This window comes from Ascidiella aspersa, chromosome 4, assembly GCF_963924565.1.
Source record: "Ascidiella aspersa chromosome 4, kaAscAspe10.2, whole genome shotgun sequence".
NCBI classification, from domain to species: domain Eukaryota; kingdom Metazoa; phylum Chordata; class Ascidiacea; order Phlebobranchia; family Ascidiidae; genus Ascidiella; species Ascidiella aspersa.
In genome coordinates, this window is record NC_139450.1 from 17,061,888 (window position 1) to 17,084,402 (window position 22,515).

The 22,515-nt window shown below is 35.4% G+C and overlaps 2 protein-coding genes across 2 annotated transcripts; both read right to left on the reverse strand.

Annotated features, from left to right (window-relative positions):
- Nucleotides 1–688: 688 nt before the first annotated feature.
- On the reverse strand, nucleotides 689–8,647 carry LOC146148433 (hippocalcin-like protein 1). The gene is made up of 5 exons (XM_083387661.1): nucleotides 8,378–8,647; nucleotides 6,206–6,329; nucleotides 4,051–4,196; nucleotides 3,105–3,186; nucleotides 689–2,744 (listed from the first exon to the last, which is right to left on the reverse strand). The coding sequence occupies exons 1-5, from the start codon at nucleotides 8,483–8,485 to the stop codon at nucleotides 2,656–2,658; spliced, it is 549 nt and encodes a 182-aa protein (XP_083243787.1). The 5' UTR covers nucleotides 8,486–8,647; the 3' UTR covers nucleotides 689–2,655.
- Nucleotides 8,648–13,167: 4,520 nt separating this feature from the next.
- LOC146148434 (visinin-like protein 1) lies at nucleotides 13,168–21,825 on the reverse strand. The gene is made up of 5 exons (XM_083387688.1): nucleotides 21,527–21,825; nucleotides 18,988–19,111; nucleotides 17,402–17,547; nucleotides 15,151–15,238; nucleotides 13,168–14,653 (listed from the first exon to the last, which is right to left on the reverse strand). Exons 1-5 carry the CDS (start codon nucleotides 21,650–21,652, stop codon nucleotides 14,562–14,564), a joined length of 576 nt encoding a protein of 191 aa, XP_083243814.1. The 5' UTR covers nucleotides 21,653–21,825; the 3' UTR covers nucleotides 13,168–14,561.
- Between the last annotated feature and the right edge of the window lie 690 nt (nucleotides 21,826–22,515).

Here is a 22,515-nt window from a genome sequence, read left to right on the forward strand (position 1 = left end):
TATCATTTGAAACGTTTCGAATATTTCTTTATTCATTTTTAACATGGTCTTTTTTTTCACCATGTTAAAAAAAATGTAAATGTTGAATAGCATATAGTTGAATAATTTCGAACCACGTATTGTGGCTGGATGTGTTATGCCGTGTCACTCCTATGAGTGGTTTGCTAAATATCCCCCGGTATTTGGGTTAGTGAAATACAGGCTGTAGAGTCGAAACAGGACTCGGGATTCGACGAAATCGCAAATTCGGTCGGGAATCGGGGTCATTTTTTGGCCGGAGTCGGACTCGGGTTGGTTTTTACACTACAATTACCGGTGCGGTCATTTCGACCGCTTTGATTTTTAATCGTCTAGATTGGGTTATATCTCCGCTTAGGTATCTGTTCAAGTATTGAAACTTACTGACTTTTCCAAAGTCTAGGACTCTAGGTCACATTCTGACATGTAAACCTTTAGTTTATTAGAATAACCACAGTATATTAAATAGGAAGCGACTTACCTTAGATGAGGGGTTCTCAACCTTTTTAGCTTACAGACCGGTAAAATTTCAAAACAAATTTTGCGGAACGGTGGACCTTTGTGGGGCACGAGATTAGTAGTTGAAGTTTTTGACTCTCGTTTGAAGGTAACTTGAAGGTTGCGTGCGTATAACTCGTTAGCCAACCACAATACCTCTGGTGATTATTAATTGTATTATCTGATAAGCGAAACACCCAGTTGAAACTATAGAAGGCGGACAATCAACACTGTTAACAACACAGCGCTGTGAACAGCACAGCGCTGTCAACCGCACAACACGTTAACTGAGAAGAGGTCCTGTTTACTAGCGGATAGCGGCTTTAAGTAGCCACAGACAATCGAACTGCTGACCGCCGAGATAATCGCGGAACAGCACATTTAGCATTTACACTTTGGTGCGAGTAAACAATAAATCTGGGGCATAAGCCGTTACAGCGTAAATTGCACAATAAACACAAAATATCTTAGTCGGTAAATAGCCGTGCGCTACACCTTCAAGAATTAAAATCAACCCAAAATGTAAATACGACAAAAGTATGCAACTTAAAAGCAAAGAATGGAAATTTAAATTTAATAAGCATGTTGCTGCTGTCTTTTCGATAGAACATGTGTTATACGTGGTTCTATTGAAGTTTTTTTACATACAGCTGGACTAAAAGTTTAAGACTTAAACGAGTTATTGTAGCCTTCTTTAAACCAGTTGGGCACAACACTTGCAGGGTGACGTACCATAAAGTCCAAGTAGACCATTAATGTTACGTGACAACGCTGCAAATTACGGAACTGGCGAGTTCTAAATTTGATGGACAAGCCTTCAAAATCTTGCATTTTGCAATTGAGATTTAAAATTGTAATATATTTGGCGAACCGACAGGGAAGTTGACGCGGACCGGCACCGGACCGGCGGTTGAGAACCACTGCCTTATATTCAGGGACGTGCAGTCAAGAATAACGCCCGAACCTTTAGGTAGAGGGTATGGGACAATTGGGGGCCATCGGTCTGGCATCTGCCGTTTTGGTGACTACGTTTGGACGCCCTATAGTCTGACCGGCGCCGTCAGGGCATCGCTGTGTTTGCACCCGACTTAGGGGTGGGGTTTGGGGTTACCGGTAGTTGAAATGTTTGTTTAGGCCTTATACCGGCGGATTTAAGACTTATTCCGATTATAACAAATTTCCCGATATACCATAAGGTATTGTCCTATTTTGGCCGTATTCCGAATTGTGTTTTATTCTAACATTGATGTTGTTCTTATCTCGGTTTTATGGCTGGAGTTCTTTGAAAGCCTACTTTTTAGTTTGCTGTTTCGAGCTCAACACCTCCTCGATGGATTAAAATAAAGGCTTCATTTTCTCATTACAGTGCCTTTTAGAACTACAAGTCTGACAAAAAAATATCCCAGCAAAAGAACACCGGTAGGCCTAAAGTTAAGGATCATAACAGTTTCTCCAACTGCAAAAATTAATATTTATGTTGTTGTGTATAAATATAAAGATTATCCAAGTGTGCAATATTATTATGTATAGGTGAATTTGTTAACGATAAAGAGGGTGATTGAAGTGTATTTTTAGGTAACGATAATAAAAGCGGATTTGTCGAGTCCTCAATTGAGGATATTTATTCTGTGCATTCAGTATTCCTGAAGTATAGTAATACCAATGCTGCTTCCACATGAAAACTTGTATTGTTATTTAATATACTTTTTACGTATATTAAATATACGATTTTAAAGCAATGTACTGTTTGACTTTGTTTTTTTGAGAAAAGTGGATGTTTAAATAACGTGTGTCAAGACTCAAGGGTCCCTTCATCGTGGTTCACCCACCCAACTATGAGCGACCTTTGAGCCATTTTAAAGAACCCGACTTTTCAGGTTCTCAATTAAAGGGTTTGAATGCAAACCATTTGGAACTACAACACATTAAACCCAAGTTCTTTAGCATCATTTGTCCAATTTATTAGCCATAACGGATTAGAAACGCAAAAACGACTGAAAGTTCAAAGAGTGGCTCACAGGTCCTGGTTTTCCCCAACATAGTTAAATTATACATAACAGTAACGGAAGATACGGAGCTCGCGGTTTCTCCGTAGTTTCCTTTTTCGCGACGCCAGAAAATAAATGTTGTTACTAAACATCAAGCACTTTGAATTCCGCATTGTAAGAACGCCATCAGAGCCTTATTGTTTTTGACACCCTTGCGAAATTCTCCCCAAGAAACCTGACCTGTAAAAACAAGTAATCTTCTTTAGATAGCACAACTCCGCTCATTTTTAGTGCTTAAAAGGCCAAGAAAATTACAGCAATATGTTTCCCAAAGGCAATCAATTAGTTGTTAATGTTCGAGAGAAGGGACGTTTTTGGCATTATTAGTTTTTAAACACTTTATTTGTGCACGAATAGTTAGGAAACAAGTTTTATCTCAACACACAACAAATTGATCTAAACTACTTAGGGTCCTAATTGAGTTAACTTGTGGTAACAGTGCTTTGACAGCCCTTTAAGCGAAATTTGATATCGGTTATCCATCACTTAAGAGCCTTTTTTAGAGCACACGAGAGTATTTAAAAAAATACACCATCCTACCGTCTTGATTTACGTCCATATCATGAAATGCTTTTTGACTTTGTTCATCAATGCCCCTTTCTTTGCAGATCGCGAACATCGCCTGGTAATTAATAATTACGTTTCGTGATGTAGCGACTATGTACCTCTGTCTAACGGTAACTTTATCTGACCAACGATATTTATGTGGTATTCTATATGCCGCCTTATTTTTGTGTCTGATTATTTGCTCTGTATCTACTCTCTTTGAAAGAGACCGACTCTGTCTCTCGTCAAGGCCAGACCTAACTTCTCATCTTCTCTGGTCTTCCTTGCTTCCCTCTACTTGACCTTCTGTGATGGAATAAACTCTACAAGCTAACAGTACTAGTGTAGGGCATATCACAAAGTTAAATTGCCGGCTTCTAGTTTGCTGTTAGGTGTTAGCTTGTATAGTTTATTCCATCTCAGAAGGGGTCGATCACTGAGAGAGTAGAAGAAGAGAGTAGATACAGAGCAAATAAGCTGACACAAAAGAAGACGATATACAGAATACCATATGAATATCGTTGGCCAGATAAAGTTACCGCTAGACAGAAGGTACAGTGTCGCTACAATGGGTTGTTGCAATATAACTGGCGATCAATAACGTGTAACATTCATATCAAAATATATTTTGTTAAAAAGTAACTATGTATTGTTACACCCGAAGAAGCAAAACGCGCTTCAAAAGTTTTTAAATGAATTTGCGTGAGCTCCCCCTGTAATACTTGTAGTGTTTCACAGGCCAATAATACAATATATACAAAGCAAGTATTAAGCGAAGTTGGATAAGATGTCTATAGACTTTGTTCGCTTTATAAAATTCATCTATTTTGTTGTCTAGTTTTTAAGACAAAAACATAGCTTTCTGAAACTACATCAAAGATCGACCTCACTTTGTTTTAGAAAACTGACCAAAATTATAAATAAGATAAGTATTTTGTACCCCTATGATTCCTTTCATTTCGTCACATGTAATGAAGCCATTTCCATCTACGTCGTAAAGTCGAAATGCCCAGTAAAGTTTCTCATCAAAATCGCCCTTCATTGAAAGGGATAAACCGATCACAAATTCTCGAAAGTTGAGTTGACCTGAAATACAACACATTTTAATAAAAAGCAATTCAGCACTAAATTTAGGCTGGCAAAAGGGATAACAAATTAGGCTACAACCAGTGGCGTATCCAGAAATCCAAAAAAATGGGGGAGGGGGCGAATTTTCAACTTAGGGAATTTCCCGTTTTTCCGTCTGACGTTAATGACGTCATAAAATAGTGACGAATATGACGTCATAAAATAGCGATTGTAATGAAGTCATAAGTAATACAAAATATCATCAGAAACATCGAATTAACGTCCACCACAAGCGAACCATTAGACGAAAAGCAAACACGTGCGTCGTGCGTCGTCCACACTCCTGCCAGGTGGCAGCTGCGAAACCGCTTATTGTGCAATCGTTACCTTCAGGAGAAAAACGAAAACAAGACCGAGAAGTATATATGATTGATTTTGGTAGATCCATGTACGAGACTACGCTAAATTACAAGCACGTCTTTCGCCGCCTGCAATTCTAAACGAAGATCGTTTTTTCAAGGCGTTATTCGATTAGCGCCACATCTGCGCTGAGCTGTGTGCCAAGTCAGCTAAAATACAAGGACGTCTTACACCAAGGGTCGGCAACCTTTTTCTAGTCGAGGGCCAAAACCAAACGGGCGAATTATGTTTTGGTGTAACGGCATTTCGTTTAAAGCGCAACGGTAAAGAAGCGATGATCTAGTTGAAAAGACAGCATCAAAACGTAAACAAACCGGAAGTAGAAAGATCATTAGCGCGATTTTTCGCATTTACGTAGTTAAATGGCCAAAAAGTACTTGAAATGGACTCGTGTATAGTTTGTGAAAGAGGCGGCGGGCCGATCCTGCGTTGCCGAACCCTTTCTTACATCGACAATCCGACGTCTGACGCAGACAGCAAACAGCGAGAAACGTCAGCACCGCCTAACTCGACGTTTTCAGCGAGAAAAAGGCGGAGACCGCTTGATTTATTGTTGTTGATTGTCGAACACACACGCTGATCAGCCAACCTGAACGATTAACGAAAATCGAAAGAGAAAAACATCCTGCGTTGACGGTCGACCAAACAAGAAACGAAAAATGGCGTTTTGCGTTTGATTTTGGTTTTGCATTAGCTTAAGACACGTGACCCAATTACATTAAAAAAACACGCAGCTTCGGACGGGGAGTTAAACCCTGACAAAAACGAACAAAAAACGATAATGTCACTTACATTTTTCACCGACTGATTATAAGTAGGGCCCGCAAAAGTCAATAAAGTTAAAATTTTGTAAGGACCTCGTCTGTCCACGAATCAAAGAATAAAGTTGTTTTCAGCACCTAGGGGACTGTTTTTAAGAAGTTTATAGGTAAAAATAAAATTAAGTTAAATTTTTTTAATAAAGTTAAAGTTTGTCAAATTATGGCTTTTGACAAAGTCTTGAGAGTAGTTTTTGTACAAATCGTCGTGGAAGCATTGTAAATCACGAACTGCGACACAATTAAATCATATTAACCCATAAAAGCAGGCAAAATGTCACAATGCCCACTTGGATCAGAGGTAACTTTTATCGCAAATTGTCCATTTTTTTATTTATTGTTACGTATTTAAATAATTCTTATAAAACACTTTTTTTTAAATAATTTCTTTATTTTAGAAATAACATACTGACATTCTGTAATACAAAAATGCCTAAGCAAGCTAAATCTATCGCCAAAAAAACCGATGCACTTTTTATAATCCATAAAACAACTTCACTTTGCGACAAAATATTATGTTTGGGTAACTGGCATCAATTCAAGGAAGAACTGTGGCCTCTACAAAAAAGCAATTTCGTTAGGTTAAAATAAAGTTAAAATTTAATAAAAATAAAGTTAAAACATTTTTTTTATGTTAAAATAAAAATGGCCCTAATTATATGTTTTACAAAACAAACTTTAAAAAATGCATTTTTCTTTCCCTTTACATGCAAAATAAATATGCCATCTTGATCGTAATAATTGGGATTTCTAAAATCAGTAGTTTTTTGTCCAAAATCATTTACTTACCATCTTTGTTTACATCAAAAGTACGAAAAACATGATCAGCAAAAGTTTCGGAGTCGCTTTGAGGAAAGTGCCGTTCAAATATTCTGATAAACTCACTGCGGGTCAAGAAACGACTTGAAGTTTGCTATAAAAAGTGTATTTCGTGACAAAATTGTATATAAAAGTTTCAAGGATAATTTTAAAATTAGCAAAGGCATAGTAGCTACCTTTAGGGTTGTGATATACTTAAACGAAAGGTGCATGTCCACATAATAAATAATAAACAGGTTAAACCACAGTAAAGATACTTAATAGTTGATGTTTTTTAGCACAGGAATAACTTTCAGTAAGACCTTTCAGTTTCTACCCTAATCATCAAAAAATATTTTGTGAAACTCGAAATATAGCATTTATCACTCAAAGGGGTCCGTTTTGTCCCGCCTTTCCCTATCTGTTAAACTTCTACAAATGGTCCAATTATGACAAAAATGTAAGCAAAGACACACAAAATAGCATGTTAAATTTTATAACCCAACTTTACTATAAATGATCCAACTAATATAAGCCATTTGTGTAAGTGATTTAAGTCAAGTCACGTCATTTTACCTAAAAGACTCAAGTCAAGTCATTATAAAAACTTTAATTAAGTGCACCGATTACAATCATGCCAACTAGCAAAATGTTTAAATTTCTAAAGATAGTTAATCAGGTGGCACTATATAAAGACAAATCGTATTGATTCTCGACAAGCATCGCTCAACCGTGCTTCATCAGGTCAAAGTTGAAACTCTGATGAAGCACGGTTGTGCGAAATCTTGTCGAGACTCAATGCAATTTGTCTTTATATAGTGTCATCTGATTACCCTCTTTAGAATTAGGCAAATACGGGCATTTATAAAGGTTTATAAAGATAGTTTTTTTCGCAACAATGTCCGGATGTATGATAAAAAGGTGTAACAACTAACTAAAGATAGGGTTTAGGGTTAACTCGCGTTATTATGAATGTTGTATACCATGAAAGTAAATGTTCGAGCTCTTATGCCGTAATAATGGAAAACTGGCTAACTAGAGAAGTCGTGTTTAAATGTTGTAGCAAAGTTCTCGAGTGCCACAAAATGGAACTTCGGGGGTCAAAATGGGCGTATTTTAGTCAAGGTTATGTGACTGAAGCTATGCTTCTATTCATTGAATTCAAACGTAGTCGTGACGTCATAAACACGCAATAAACATAATTGTTTAACTGGTGTGTGTTTTTTTTACCCCTTTGTATTTTTTTAGTTTATATTGTTTAGATTTTCTTGTGAATTTTTTTCCTTTTAAATACAATTCACAGGCGACGCCCAGACAACCGCTTGCGACCCTTACGTTGGGAGCACTGCCTTAAATGCATTTAATCTTGGTTCTCTTCATATGTTTGGCGAAGAAATTTGACGTCATCTCGCACACCTATAGTCGACGTAATCTTGTTCTTGCAATACAGGTTAATTAGTAAATAGTGTTAAAGTTTTACAACCTTTAAAAACACAATAGTGACATGTGATTAGCAAACATTAAACTTTAACCATGAAATTGTAGAAAAAACATAAATGCTGCATGTTGCGTCTACATATACTTTTATGACGTCACACAAAGTTACTCAATTACGCGATGTCATTAAACAAGTATCTTTAAAAACCTTTAGTATTTGGTCAAGCTCGTCTTGTGCGCTATAATGTGAAATTTAAACCAAGTCTATATGCAGAAGATGGCTGCAAAGCGTTCGCGCTAAACATAAAAATATTGCATTTTTTTGTGTTTTTTGACAAAAAATTGGTTTTATTATAAAACGTAACGCATTTAACATTGTTCGATATATTGGCTTTGGTAAAACAAGTTGCAAGGGCCATTACCCCATCTTTTGTCTAAAACTATTCCCTACAACAGGCCAAAATATAGTTGGGGGTCATAGTCTCCGACATCTGTTGGATGTTACGTAACATTTTGCTGCGTTTGGATTAAAACTTATACAGTTATCTTTCTATTGTAATTTGAAAACTAGACGGAAATTATACTCACGGTGTAAGAATTTAAGTCAGTTTATTCTGCACGCTTAAGCATGGTTCGTTGCTGCAAACCTCCCCATAAAATTTCCTTCTTGATGTACTACTAATGCTGTCACAATAAATAAGTGATTCAGGCAAAATAACTTCTTACCTGCTTAAATTCCTTGTACCACGTGTTTAATTCCTTGTCAGTGAAATTGGTCATTCGCGTTAGATCAGCAAGATCTTTAGGGTTAAGAGTACTGTTGTCAGCCCCCATCGGGATTTCAGAAATTGACTAGAAGCAAATGTACTTGCCGTGTCAGCCACCAAGGTACAAAATGAAGACTTATTAATAATTTATATACTCATGTAAATTATGAATGAATTTTTTATAAAGCAAAAATAAAAAAGATCGCCTTAAAACAATTCCATGTAAGATATTCATGAGAAACAATTGCATTATAAAGTAAGATTTAAAGAAATTCAGTTTATATCACACTTAATAGTGTAGACATTTTCCTGTAATATTCATGTGAACCTTAATAACAATTTAGCCAAATTATTTCCCAAGTATATTTGATATAAACATCATTTAATTTGGTAATTAACGTAATTGAACACAACAAGAGATAATGTCTGTACTGTAAGTAATTTCACTAGAGATGTCAGGGTCAATATATAGACAAAAACCGGTAATTTCTTTTTTTACAAAGAGCGGCCAAATTTAAACATTAAACAGAGTTGTATAGGCTACATCTAAGCAATGGTGTTCAGTAGGTAAGTTTGTCTTAGTAGGCCTATGTCTTGCATCTAAGGGGCTTTAACTTAGTATATTTCAGCATGTTTAACAATGTTAACAATGTTTTTCCACGTTTAACAAGCAATTCAAGCAGACGTTCAAGAATTATGTACCAGTGATGTCACACAACGAAGTGCTTATTTACTTATGCTCGATACAATTCCTTGTTTGGAAAGAATTTTATAGAAAACCTGTTCCTATTCAACAGAACAGTCAGAAAACAAATGTCACAAACTTTTGCTAGCGTATGGTGACGACGCAACAGCATTGTTATGCGCACAAAATCATTAAAAGGGAGCAAAAATGCATACCTTTGGGCACCTGCATGACTATTTTAAAAATACAAATTTTCGGAATATCCTTCAATACGCTTACACAACTAAAGTACTACCTAACCATGGCGCATCAAACTATATGTTTTGCTGAAAATAATCTACGTGCAAACATTTTTCGCGCCTTGATCAAATTATCCTGTCGTAAGGCGCCGTGTATACCGTTACACGGTTTTTCTTTTTATCTGAGATTTCTCTACCATACCTAGGCAAACTAGTGCCCACGGGCCAGGTATGGCCCTCCAAGCAATTTATTCCCACCGGCTTATTTCTTTTTTTTACTTTCTTACGATATAGTTGTAATTATAAAATTTTAATTGAGGTAACACGTATTCTTTTAACAACGGCAGGGGAACGAGGCCATGACCCTAACCAATCTATATTTTTGCCTGTTTTTACTCATACGTAATGCATATACTTTTTACAGTTCGCGCGAATTTTCTATGAGTATTGAGATGTTTACTTTAAGAACCTTTTAAGCCCAAAGGCGCGATACGAACCATGGCACTCTCTTTTTAAAAATATTAAACTTTACAAAGGCATATTAGATACTCTAGCCATAAAACCGAAATAAGAACATCATCAACGTCGGAAAAAAACACTTCAGAATAAGAATTGTTTACACATTTGCGCACCAGTTTGACATAATACAGCAAGTTTCCTAACTTTACTTCTTTTATTGAGTAAATTTATGTCGTTAATGACGTCATCTCTAAAGTAATGACATCATTTCTAAAATATGTTTTTCATGCACCTCCAAAACAAAAATACTATATCCACCACTGTCCACTTTGAAATTTAGCCCTGGGCCCAACTGACGAGGTTACGGCCCTGGATCAGATTCAATTAAAATGCAATTTCTGGTCGATCATTCCTTTAAACTTATGTTTTGGTCAACCCACATGATGCAGTAATGCCATTGTATAATAACCATCATCTTTCTAACTTTTATACCAAGATAAAAGCAGGTTGTATGCTTTTTTACGTTGAGTGTGACATTTTTCGTTTTAAGGGCTTTCATATATATTAAGCAATGGGCTAATCTTTTTGTATGTCCTATATGTCTTCTTCTAAGGCAGGGATAGGCAATTATTTTTTACCGCGGCCGCATGAGAAGCATAAAATGTTGTGGCGGGCCGCGTCAAAATTCGATATCAAATACACACAATGTGACAACTGTTAAGGTGTGAAAGAAGTAAGGCTAAGAAAGCTGTTAAAAATTCGAATTTGTCCGCAAATGTGCAATTAAAGTCGAATTGTAAAAAATGCGGATATTTGGTTTCAACTTTTCTTTAAATTTGGATGGGAACGTGACAATTTGAGCACAGATTTTGCTCGATTGGCATTTATCAAGTTGTGGGGGTCGTTCACCGAAAAGCTGAAACGTTACACAGAAAACACATAAAAAGTTAGGTTGAAGCACAAAAATACCTATGCTCTTCACGCATAAAGGGTTTTACTTGCAGATGTGTTACTTATACAATTCAATCGTCATATTGCAAAAAAGTGAAATCCGGCGTCGCACGAAAAATGGCAAAAAATTAGATTAAAAATATTTATCAATATGTTAGGAGAGATTGAAAAATGATCGTTATACTAATTTTTTGTATTTTAAAGTTGGATTACATTTGATCAAAGCGCAAAAAACATTTATAAATATGAATCTTGTCAAACTTTCGTTCGAAACAGCGCTATGTACAGAGGCGCCTTTTGTCTGTAAAGATCTCAACAGACGAGATTTGCGCGAAGCTCAAAAACAATTTTCATTAAATTTTTTAAACAGACAAAAATAGAGTTTAGCGGGGTGAATGGATCCATACCTGGTAAGAGTGGCGTATATATATATGTTACAACCAACCAAAAAAACGTCTCGCTTGTGTTTACTTATGTGCCTTGCTGACATTATAGTGAACATTTTCATGAATGGTGAACATTTTCTCAATACTTTATTTCTTTTGCAAACGTGTTGTCTAAATTAGCGCAGAAACAACGAAAAACGTGTTTTAAGGGAAATAAGCCGCGGGCCGGTTTAACGCGGGTCGTATTTTGCCCAGGTATGTTCTAAGGCAGCCTTTCTTAACCTGGGGTAAATTTACCCCAGGGGGTAAATTTCCTAGTTTCAGGGGGTAAATCCAAGGATATGTATTCAAGCTCTGAATATTCTTGTTTCATTTTCTTCAACTATATATGCGAATCGGCTTCTCTGCATAACTTACTATCAAACCTAGAGCATGAAACCAACTCAACATATTGAATCTGATACTTATTGGGCATTATCTACTACTTTGCCATACATTGAACAACTCGTTACCAAAAAACAAGGGCGGTCGTCGCACTGAATATGACTGATGTAATTAGTTGCTTTCGTTTTTTAATAAATTAGCACCACTTTATATATTGGGGGTAAATTTGATTGATATTCATCTTTGTTAAAAGGGTAAAACTTACAAAAAAGGTTAAGAACCCCTGTTCTAAGGTAAAAGTTTTACCAATTTAAAACAACCAAACGCATTACTTTTACGTTATGCCACGCCCTTAAAAAACAAAAATCTGGGATCTACCTTAGCTACAACTTTTTGTTATGTAACACAATTATCGATACCGATCAACTAATCTTTTGCTCGATTATCGAGATAACTCAATGCACGATCAATCTTTCCAAAGATTGTCAATACAATTTAACTTGTTTTACAAGTGAAGTATTTTAGGCTGCTCATTACATTGTATTTAACTAATGTAGTAAACCTAAACTTAGCAGGCTAAATATATTAATTTGTATTTCTACTAAAATAAATCCTGACAGACCTTTTTACAGCTAGTTGTATATAACTAATGAAATGTGATGAGCAGATGAATCGCTTGAACAAAACGAATCGATGCGTGAATTTCATAGAAAAATGTAGCCCATGCAGCACAGCTCGTGAAAGCTGCTCGAGTCATCACGGTTGACTAAACAGTCCCTAAAGCAGTGTCAGGCGCCTTTAGAGTTGGTTTACACCTCTGTTGGTAACACAGGAGCCTTAACTTCATATTAGAATGACTTATAAAAGAAAATCAAATCCCCAATGGTTTAATTGAATTACTTCGCAATGTTTAAAAATCAGTATTCTTTCATCATTCGTCGTTTATGTCCTACAAATACAGATTGAAAAACTGAGCTTTTTATTTTCTAACCTCCCTGTTGCACTGAAAATGACGACTATATTTAATAGGTGTTAGTAATAAAACACAGTTGCTTCATGGCATGTTACACATTTGTCACTTCATTCAAACTTGAATAGAAGGACATTATGGAAATTACACTAAAGCGCTTATAGACTTACAAAAAAAGGAATTTCTTAGCTGACCATCAGTTGTTCCGCGCCATTTCCTAAAATCTGACGCCCAAATTTGATGCATCGCGCTGGCATTAAACAGGATGCTTGATTTGCCCAGGCGCGGCGCCCTAACCGACAGCGTACGTCACTCAAGCGTCAATCGCAAACTATTATTGCTGGACGTGTGACCTGAATATAAATATAGTTTACCGTACGCAATTCTGATCATTACAGCATTGTATGAGTTTTGTTAACGTTTGTTGTACGATAGGTCTCCATTTTGTAACAAAATAACGCGTGTTGCTAATAAAGCACAAAGTTATTTACATAAAATAGAATTCTTCAAACGGGACTTAAATATTTCTATGCCATTACATTTTTTGTCGTTTTAGGTCCTAAAATAGTGTATAAAAATATATAGGTCGCATTAAGGAATAAATATAGTTCTCTTAGATAAGCTTGTTTAAAATAAAATTACCAAGGAAATCGTTTATGCACACTTGTTCGTCGTCATATAAACAAAAACACATTTGTGATCAATAAAAAGTAGTTCTGTAACCAAATTCAGAGTGTTCATGCCGTAAAGATTTAAATAACTAAACTGGGGATACGAACGCCAATGATGATTAGTTTGTAGGAGAAAGAAACTCAACTTGGTTAATCTAAAGCAGGATTCATTAAACGTTTGGGGTGGCGAATCCCTTGACACAATTTATAGAAACTCGCGCCCCCTATGCGAATAATATGTTTCATGTAGCCACAATACAATGATCATCATTATCAATAGCGTTTTCATATAAACAAAAACATCGCACAAATAGTGCAAAGAGGCGCTTAAAATTAAAACCTGCAAATTATGCAAAAGTTGTTTGATATCTGTTGTTTTACTTAGCTAAACCTTAGTTTGGCAATGTAATTATGTAAGTCAGCATCTATTGCACATAAAAAAACCTCTTAAAAGAAAAACAGCTAAGCGAATTGTTTTTATATTGTGTATATGCAAAAAAGACAGGTGTGTGTCAGTCACGAATAAAATGCATTAAAAAGAGATATTCGTGTTAGCAAAACTTAATTAATGAAAACGATTTTTCTCGGAGAGTTCTTTGCGTCTCTTCCATCGCCCCTAGGGGACGCGCCAACCAGTTGAGCAACCCGCAAACAAAAGCTAGAATAATTTAATAACGAAGCGCCAACATAACATCTTTTTATATGATGCCCTGAATAGTTCACAACTCCTTTGTATCATTTATCTGAGGTCCTTTTCCCAAGATAATAGTTCGAGGGCGGATAAAGTCACAAAAGAAACAAATGCCCCAAAACGAAGTTAATAGATAAACAACAATAAAACGTAAAAATTGAAACACGAACACCATTTTAAATACTTAACTTAAAACAAATTAAACAATACCGATATTTTTTTTTATTTTAATAACTTAGCGAGAAAATAAAGACAGGTAATATAATATATGACAGTTGAAGAAGGCTTTGTGAATCCAAATAGTATAACAAACCTTTTTTATATTGTTTTTAAACACAATAAGTTTTTTTCTTATGTTATCAAAACATTATAATGATAGTTATGTCTATGCTTTTTTTAAACCAAAAACTCTTCACCTTAACATAATTGAACGTTCTTATTGTACGTCCTATTTTAAACAATCACCTAATATTTCGCGGTATACAAATGAACAACTGAAAAAATGTTACAAAATTTTAATTTGTAATGCATTAACTTGTGAATTACAGCGTCTATTTGCATAGGTGACATGTATTCTGACAGCACCTCGCAGAAACAATTCTACTCTCTTTTTACATCGGTCTGTTGAAAAGTTCCTGGTTCAATCGCTGTATTGAGTTTTTCGATAAACAGTATCTATACGTTACAATGCGTCTAACTGTTCCAACTCAGTCATTAATCGAAGTTGTTCTTTCCAGCATTTCAAGTAATCTTTTGTCTCGCCGCACGCCTTTAATAAATTCCGCCACCGTTATTAAACCTGCAAAAAACAAAGAAAATAAATCTAGCAATTTTGTCAATAAGTACGGTACATACCAGCATATTTTAAACATTTATTGGTCCTTAAATTTGCTTATGGTCGCTTTTCACCATTCATGTGTTCACCTTATAAATACGTGTTCAGAAAAAATTTAAAAATTGTTCAAATATTTGTTGGAATGCTTCGATCTGGGCTCCAGTTCTTGTTTGTTGGTGTTTATGGTTCCCACTACAACTTTACAATGACAAAGCGATTTTCTAGTAAACGCTGTCCTTTCAGGTTATAAGGTCATGTTTAAATCTCCTAAAACCACATTTTTGTTATGTGTTTGTAAAATAATTTTGTTTTTATTCCAATTTCACTATTGTTATACTATATCATCGGTCAACAACATAGTGAGTGTATGGCGCATTTTTCGTTTTTCTCATTTGAAACAAGACTTTATCTTTATGACAAATAACAAACACGATTGTAACAACGGAAACAAAACAACCCACCGTCTTTGTTATCGTCCAATCCTTCGAATGCTTCATCCCCGAATTTTAACTGTTCAGGTTCAGAGACACCGTTGATTGCGTAGATGGACTGAACGAGATAAAATCTTGGTAAATTTGGGCATTAACGTTTACCCAGATGTCACGAAAAAAAAATCCATGCATAACCTAAGTTCTAACCCCACCCAACACAAATGGGTGACTAAATAGTGGTACAAACGGTGGCGTTTAAACCACGGTCCAAAACAGCGTTGCCAGAGCGCCTAAGGCCAAAGCCATCGCACCCAATCCATACGCTAAACCCATATACAGCTCACAGGAATATTTTGTGTGAACCGCTAGAACTAGACCTTTTAAAACATTTGTTTTCAGTAAGAAATCAAATTGCTTTGCACGTTTTGTGCAAATGAAGCTGTATCAGTTTTAGCTTTATAACCTAGTCCGAAAAGCCAGTGAATTTTCAGCACACCAATCACATTTGATTTTTTTTAACACGCGAATTCCCTGTCATGAAATTAAACTTAACAATTTATTGTACACTTGGCTTTTGCTTGATAAAAATTGAAAAATTCCATCAACTCCAGGTGGCTCAAACATACCCCTCTATTACACACATGCAGCCCGAGCAAAGTTTTCTACAGCTTGCACACTTCTACTTACAGGCGAGTCAAGCACAAGCTACAGGCGAGTCAAGCACAACAGCTCATCCACAGTTTTAAACAACAAGTTTCTTCCACAATTAAAAATTGTTTATTTCGAAAATGTCTCCCGCTATAGCAGCTAAAAAGTAATAATCAAACGATACGTTCGAGTGGTTTTAAAGAGAAGAAATGACAATATTTTTGCACAACGGTGAACGGAATAGTGGGGCAATATGTAGGGACGGAAAAAAGTTCAATTTTTTTAAAAGAGTTTTAAAAGAATAATTTTCAAAAAATGTACAATTTGCAATGTTTTTCTGTTTGTTTGATTTTTATGGAAAACAATAACAATTTGCAGGTAGCCTATTTATGGGCGCTATGCATATCAACTCTGTAAATTAAGCATTTCCCAGATACAACAAATACAATTGATTATAATGCAATATTTGTTTATTTTTCTGTTAGGTTGGCTCGCTGTCATACTTAAGTTTTCTCATGCGGCCATTAGTAGAACTTGAGTTTGAATTTTCTGTTATGGATTATTCTGCTGTAAATAGTGTTCCTTATAGGCCTTATCATGTGAACAAGTTTCACTTCTTGCTGCGAAGTAAATTCAATTCAATTCCCCAGCTTCGCTATAACAATACACATGCACGCCCGCACGCACGCACGTACACACATAAACATACATGTACGCAGCATACATCCGCACTTTGCTAAAAGGAAGCGCCGATTTGAATACCAACTTTATGATAAAAGTTTTGCGTATAGTTTTAATCTCTAACTTGCATTATCTTAACACGTATCGCTAAACGTAAGGCAATCTTTAAAGTGAATGCTGGACAATACATCCCTTTTTATAACAAATTGTTTGTTTTACCACAAACGTTGGTTGTTGGTTTAACCAAAAGTATTTCTACATTTTCTCTGGAAAGTATAGGTCACGTAAAATAGGGAGCAGAGCTATCATAAACAAACTTTATTCTGTTCGATCCAGCGCGCAAGATTCTACTATTTCTATTTACATTCTTTTCAAATCAGATAGCGCCGTAGGGCAAATTGCGCTTGTTCCAAAACCATATACATAAAAATAACTGCCTCCGTAAAATGCGGTTATCCGACAAATCATACTAAACCACCTTGTTATCAAGTTGGGTTGGCCAACTATGCCCATATAATAAACCGCAAGTACTTAACTTGTTATTACATGCAACGTTATCAACACTTTTATTCCATATACCAGAACGCCTATGATTAGAGGGAATCATAGAGATGCACATAATAACAGCAAGCACTTGTTTACGTTTCGCAATTACCAGTGAACCGAGCAAATGACTGCAAACGGCAAGCAAAATGTCAACACCAAATAATAATAATTTGACCATAAAAGACAATTTTCATTTTCTTTTTGTTCACGATTCTAGCGTAACTTGATGCATAGGCATCTTCTGCAATTTGAAGGCGACGTGTGATATTTCATAGTACAACAGCTCGATATACCTCTATGGAAATATTATACCCACGACTGACCATCAATCTTTAACGAACTACCTAAGTAGCCTTTACGGATTTTATTAACACAAATAGGGAAACTCTCATCCTTATATACCCACCCTCATTATTTCCAGCATTTCGTCGCGCGTTATGGTGCCGTCTTTGTTAACGTCGTAAACATTAAACGTCCACATAAGCCGTTCGTCAGCAGTGCCTCGCGTAACCACCGACAAGCCACACACGAACTCCTTAAAGTTAATATAACCTAAAAACACAATTTACAATGTAGTAGGCATAATATACTTTTACCCTGCTTTTTACTTATAACTCTTTCTAACAAAATCGTATTAGGCTTTATTATTTTCACACTGGCGATATGTTGGTGAAAAGAACGAATTCCTTAATAACTTCCAAAAGCAGATCATTATGTCTAATAAATGAGATTTATTAGTAAGTATTTTTTATCGACCTGTTTTAGTTTTATAATAACTGAATGAATATTTTCCCAGATAATTGTCATGACCTAAAAAAACTTGGCGTAATTATCTGTTATCGTGGCACAAATGTTTTATAAAAGTTTGTCGAAAAACTTTAGCAAAAGTTAAAACAGAGAATGGAGCTTCCGTTTGCAAACGGACTTTTTCTATAAAGTTTTATATTATAACTGACCACACCATGCTATAACAATCGTTCAACATTAAATCAATGGCCCCCTATTTTTTCAACCTTTTCAAAAAAATAAGAAATCAATGGCCCCCTATGGGGGCATGACTCACACGTTGGGAATCCCTGTGTTAGGGATACGCTACTTTACCGATTAGTTTTGTGCGAGATGTATTCTGGCTCAATAGTTGCTTAATATGAGTTTATAACGAAGATAGCTTGTGAATAGTCAGGATTCATTTTGCTATGTTTGTGGTCAATAAACTGCAGTGCTGAGGTTCCCAAACCGGGCTAGGCCAGAGAAAAAGCAGAAAGAGCTAATCGAAAATATGTTCAAGCCTTACCTAAAGAGGAGGCAAATATCAATAAAGTCCATTATCTCGATAGCCATGATTATATAAAATTTGGAGAAGATTCCAATAGGACATAAAGGTGAAGGGAGAAAGATCAAGGTAAGTGGGACCCAACCATTATGGTAGACTGCTGCTGGATTCCTAAACGTAATTGTCCTAACGTACCCATAAAAGTAGTAATACAAAAAACGATTTGACTTAGTATAGATATTAAAAATCGGGTTATAATGCATTGTTGATTGTGTTATTTGTCTATTTGTTATTTTGTCTATGACTGCATTAGGCTGTATTTTGCTAAGGTTTCGCTAATTCCGACAATAAAATAAATATTTCAAAAACGCATGTTTTTCAATTGTAAGTGTTTTATTATCGTAAAAATGGAAAACAATAGATTTTAGTGAATGTTTTGTGGTGACCTTATTTGGGTAAAGTCATAAAAAATAGTCCTTTACCCAAGACGAATTTTCGATTTACATGGTGAACGTTGGTAATGGTAGGCCTTGTCTAGCCAATCTGTAATTTTAAAAACTGTATCTCAGCACCACTATATGATTGCTGAACTTTTGTAAAAAAGTATATTCCTAATTGTTAACCAGATTGACATGGATTAATAGATCGTAAGATATTTACGTTTAAATACTTGGCAAGACATTGCCCTGGGTAACTAACGTTAAGTAAAAAAGCAATACCATCTCCATTGAAGTCGAATATTCTGAATAGGTGATTTGAAAATTTTTTTTCCGTGTCGTTTGAAAAAAGTTTGTTGTAATGTTCATCGAACTGCTTCTTGTTCATTTTTCCAGATTCCGATTCCTGCAAACAAGTAATCACAACAATAGACAATGCATTTAGTTATGCGCCATAGGAACACTAAAGCGAAGTTACGACCAATAACCTAGTTGTGGTTGTATTATAAAATATTTTTTTTTTATTTTAATCACTGTTGTTGCAGCAGGGTGTTTGTTATGGATTGGAAGCAGAAGATTAAATTGGAACTAATTCTAACCAAAATTTTATGTAGTTAATTTACATTTGTACCCGATAAATCCTGTATTCAACTATTTTTACGGATCTTTTAAATAACCTATGACGAATTTATTTATTTTTTAATTTTATTATTGGGGAATGATATACGTTATGATACCATAACAGTGCAATAGTGCCTTCATTTTTGCCACTGCTTCAAAAGCTCTAGGTTGCAGTCAGATCCCCTGGGACGTTAGGACGACGCTGTTTTGTTAAATAATGCAAGTTCTACGGCAGTACGAGACGAGTCTTGGTTCGATTATACTGCGTTTGATATAAACTAATTTACTTGCAAACCAGTCGAGTTTGAGACATTGTTCGAAGCGCAAAAATACATTTAAATTTTAACAAGAACTGTACAACTTTGATTTTTATTTCAAACTAGATCACTGATTAATTACATTAAGTGCTCCAATGCTGTTAAACATAGATAATAAATTTATTTTACTGGTAATATGGAATAACCTTGATTTCCACAAGAGTGTTCAACCAAATTCATAAACTGGATTTTTACCTAATTTAGTTTCCAAATGCTACACTGATAATATGATAATGGTGGAGTTACGATTTTATCCAACGTTTCAGGTTCTTTGAGGGAAAACCTACATAAAAGTCAAATATAAAAAAAATTACAAAACTATGAAATTGGATGTTGCTCAAGTCAAGATAATATCCATTTATGAACATTTTACAAATCAAAATGCTAAATATTAAATTTTTGAGTAAAGTGGGTTACGCGTGGGCCGAATGGAGCTATGATCAGTAGGGCGCTAGTCGAGTATATTCAGTAAGTCCGACAAAGACCCAGCATTTAACAGTTCGAGACTACAAGTGATGGAACGTAACCCATTGTAAAGAAGTCGCGTTACGTACAAAAAAGGTGTAGTTAACTAAATGAAGATGAAAGACGATAAAAACACACATCGCTAAAGTCTCTGTTGTAGTAATGTTCACTATATTAGTAATGTTCTAAAATGGTCCCAAGATGGAATAAATAATACTCCATACTTTATTATTAGTGTCAAGTTTACATTGTGACGTACAACTGTAGCAGTAGCAAGTATTTCCTAATACTACTCCACTACGTTGCTCAGTATCCTGTCATAAAGCTCCGGTGTCCACTAGAAATCGATTCTTTTTTAAAGCTATTCGGCTTGACTTGAATCACCGCGTTACGTTATCGTTTGAATGTGAATACACTCAATAGCAATATATACTGAGTGAAATGACTCAGTCTAGAGTTCAAGAAAAGGACAGGTGTTTCAACAGCCGTGAAAGGACAGTGTTTTAAAAGCCTGCTCCTTTGTGGTCTAATATCTACAAGGAACTTGGACAGATATCACTCAACGCTAAAACAATAAAAACACCTTTCATATACGTTAAGGATTTGACTAGGCATCAAGAGTAGGCGTTTTTTTTAGAAAATATATTTTTTCCAACATATCCGTTACACTGCATTTTATTTTAGTTAAAAAACTTTTTAGTCTGCAACGTGTTTGTCATCACTATAATCAAATTAAAAATGCACTCATCATGCCCATACAGGCATACAATTTGCCTGTAAATATACATGAAAATATTTTAGACAGTAAGTATAGAAGAAACAGTTCGGAAGTGTCAACAAACATAAGGAAAGTAACGTTCGGGTAAATATTTTTAAGTTGAGTGGTAGCCTTCAGCCGATATCTTTCTATTGTTTAATATCTACTATTAATAGCCTACTAAAGTCACCATTTTGACGGTATATATCGGAGCCCATACCAGAGATTGATGTTTATCATTAGATAAAAGAAAATATTAAAATTGAAATGTGACTATTTAGCCCATATAGTGAATCTACCTGTTTCAGGTAATCTATCAATTGACTAAATAAAAGTTTTGCCTTTACTAATGCAATGTGTGCATTGTATTGAGAAATTTTGATAAAACAATAATGTTTTCTTATAAAACTTTCGATTTGATCCGAAAATATTTCGGCCCCTAGTAAATAGACATCACAACTCGGTAACTAAAAAATTAAAAAGAATTTTATCTACCAGAAAGATGCACATACGTTTTCATTGAAATAAAGAAATCATGATAGCGAGAAGAGTGGCTATTGGGGTAGGATTAAATCCTGTTTAATGCGTAACACATTTCGTTCGTTTTAGCGTTGGTTTATAATGTGCACTTCGAAAAACACCACAAAATTTCTTTAATTACCTCGTTGAAACTCCTGTAACACTTTTCGAGTTCTTCGGGCGAGAAGTTGGTCAATGAAGTTAGAAGCTCGGAGTCCTCATTTCCGAGTTTGTCCGCGTGTGATTTTTTGCTTTGTAAACATCCCATGTTTGGTGCGCACTGGGCTAGCCGGTGGTGTGTTTTAGTCGACCACCACTTTATTTTTTGATGAAGTATCTAGTCTTCCAAGCAAAGGAGACTGCGAGTAGGAACACTTTTCTTGCTATCACCACGCAATAAAAACAAGGTCACTTAAGGTTTAAAACAGAAATTATTGAAAAAAAATCCTAAAAGAACAATGAATTTTTTTGGAAAACGGACCTGTTTAACCCAGCCAGTTTCATTTAGGCTACTATATACTATATATACGGTATTTCATTAGGCTACTATATATATTTTCAGATAATTTAGCAGGTTACTGACTAGTGCGTACAACAAAAATGTCAGCTTTTCACACACAATTATAAAACAACCAAAGCGTACAACCGAAATCTAATATCATTTTCTAATTTATTAATCTAGCATATTGGTTTAGCCCTAGAGCTACTGGGTTAACATAAACTTGTCTGTACAGTGCGTGTGCGACAACCCTGTTGATGAAGTAGCGAATCATTTTTCTTAGTCAAACTTCCGTCAATTCGATGTAGGAAATAATGCGCAATATGTCGTGTCTCACTAATATTTCCTTATTGGCTATAACTTAAACCTATTCTCTCCAAGAAAAAACACGCCACAAATGAAAGATGTAACAGCCTACAAATATTTGCTAAAACGTTGAAGGAGCACACCTATCCTAAAAAACTTTAACAACAACCACATTTCGATTTATTAACAAACTTTTATCGCGCCGCCCACCTTTTTGCGACGACAATTACAGTATCACTTCACATCGTGATATGTTTATGACACACACTGTGCGGTCTAAGTTCCGTTGAGAAAAGAGCTATCCAACTCGAAAAGTGTACACAAAC

What these genes read in the sequence shown, in the direction of transcription:
- LOC146148433 (XM_083387661.1), bottom strand. Translation starts at nt 8,485, where the DNA reads ATGGGGGCTGACAACAGTACTCTTAACCCTAAAGATCTTGCTGATCTA. An exon ending in GGTACAAGGAATTTAAGCAG is followed by an intron (nt 6,330 to 8,377) that starts GTAAGAAGTTAT and finishes CACTTTTTATAG; the next exon opens with CAAACTTCAAGTCGTTTCTT. An exon ending in TTTTGATGTAAACAAAGATG is followed by an intron (nt 4,197 to 6,205) that starts GTAAGTAAATGA and finishes GTTGTATTTCAG; the next exon opens with GTCAACTCAACTTTCGAGAA.
- LOC146148434 (XM_083387688.1), bottom strand. Translation starts at nt 21,652, where the DNA reads ATGGGATGTTTACAAAGCAAAAAATCACACGCGGACAAACTCGGAAAT. An exon ending in ATTCGACTTCAATGGAGATG is followed by an intron (nt 17,548 to 18,987) that starts GTATTGCTTTTT and finishes TTGTGTTTTTAG; the next exon opens with GTTATATTAACTTTAAGGAG. An exon ending in ATTGGACGATAACAAAGACG is followed by an intron (nt 14,654 to 15,150) that starts GTGGGTTGTTTT and finishes TGTTTTTTGCAG; the next exon opens with GTTTAATAACGGTGGCGGAA.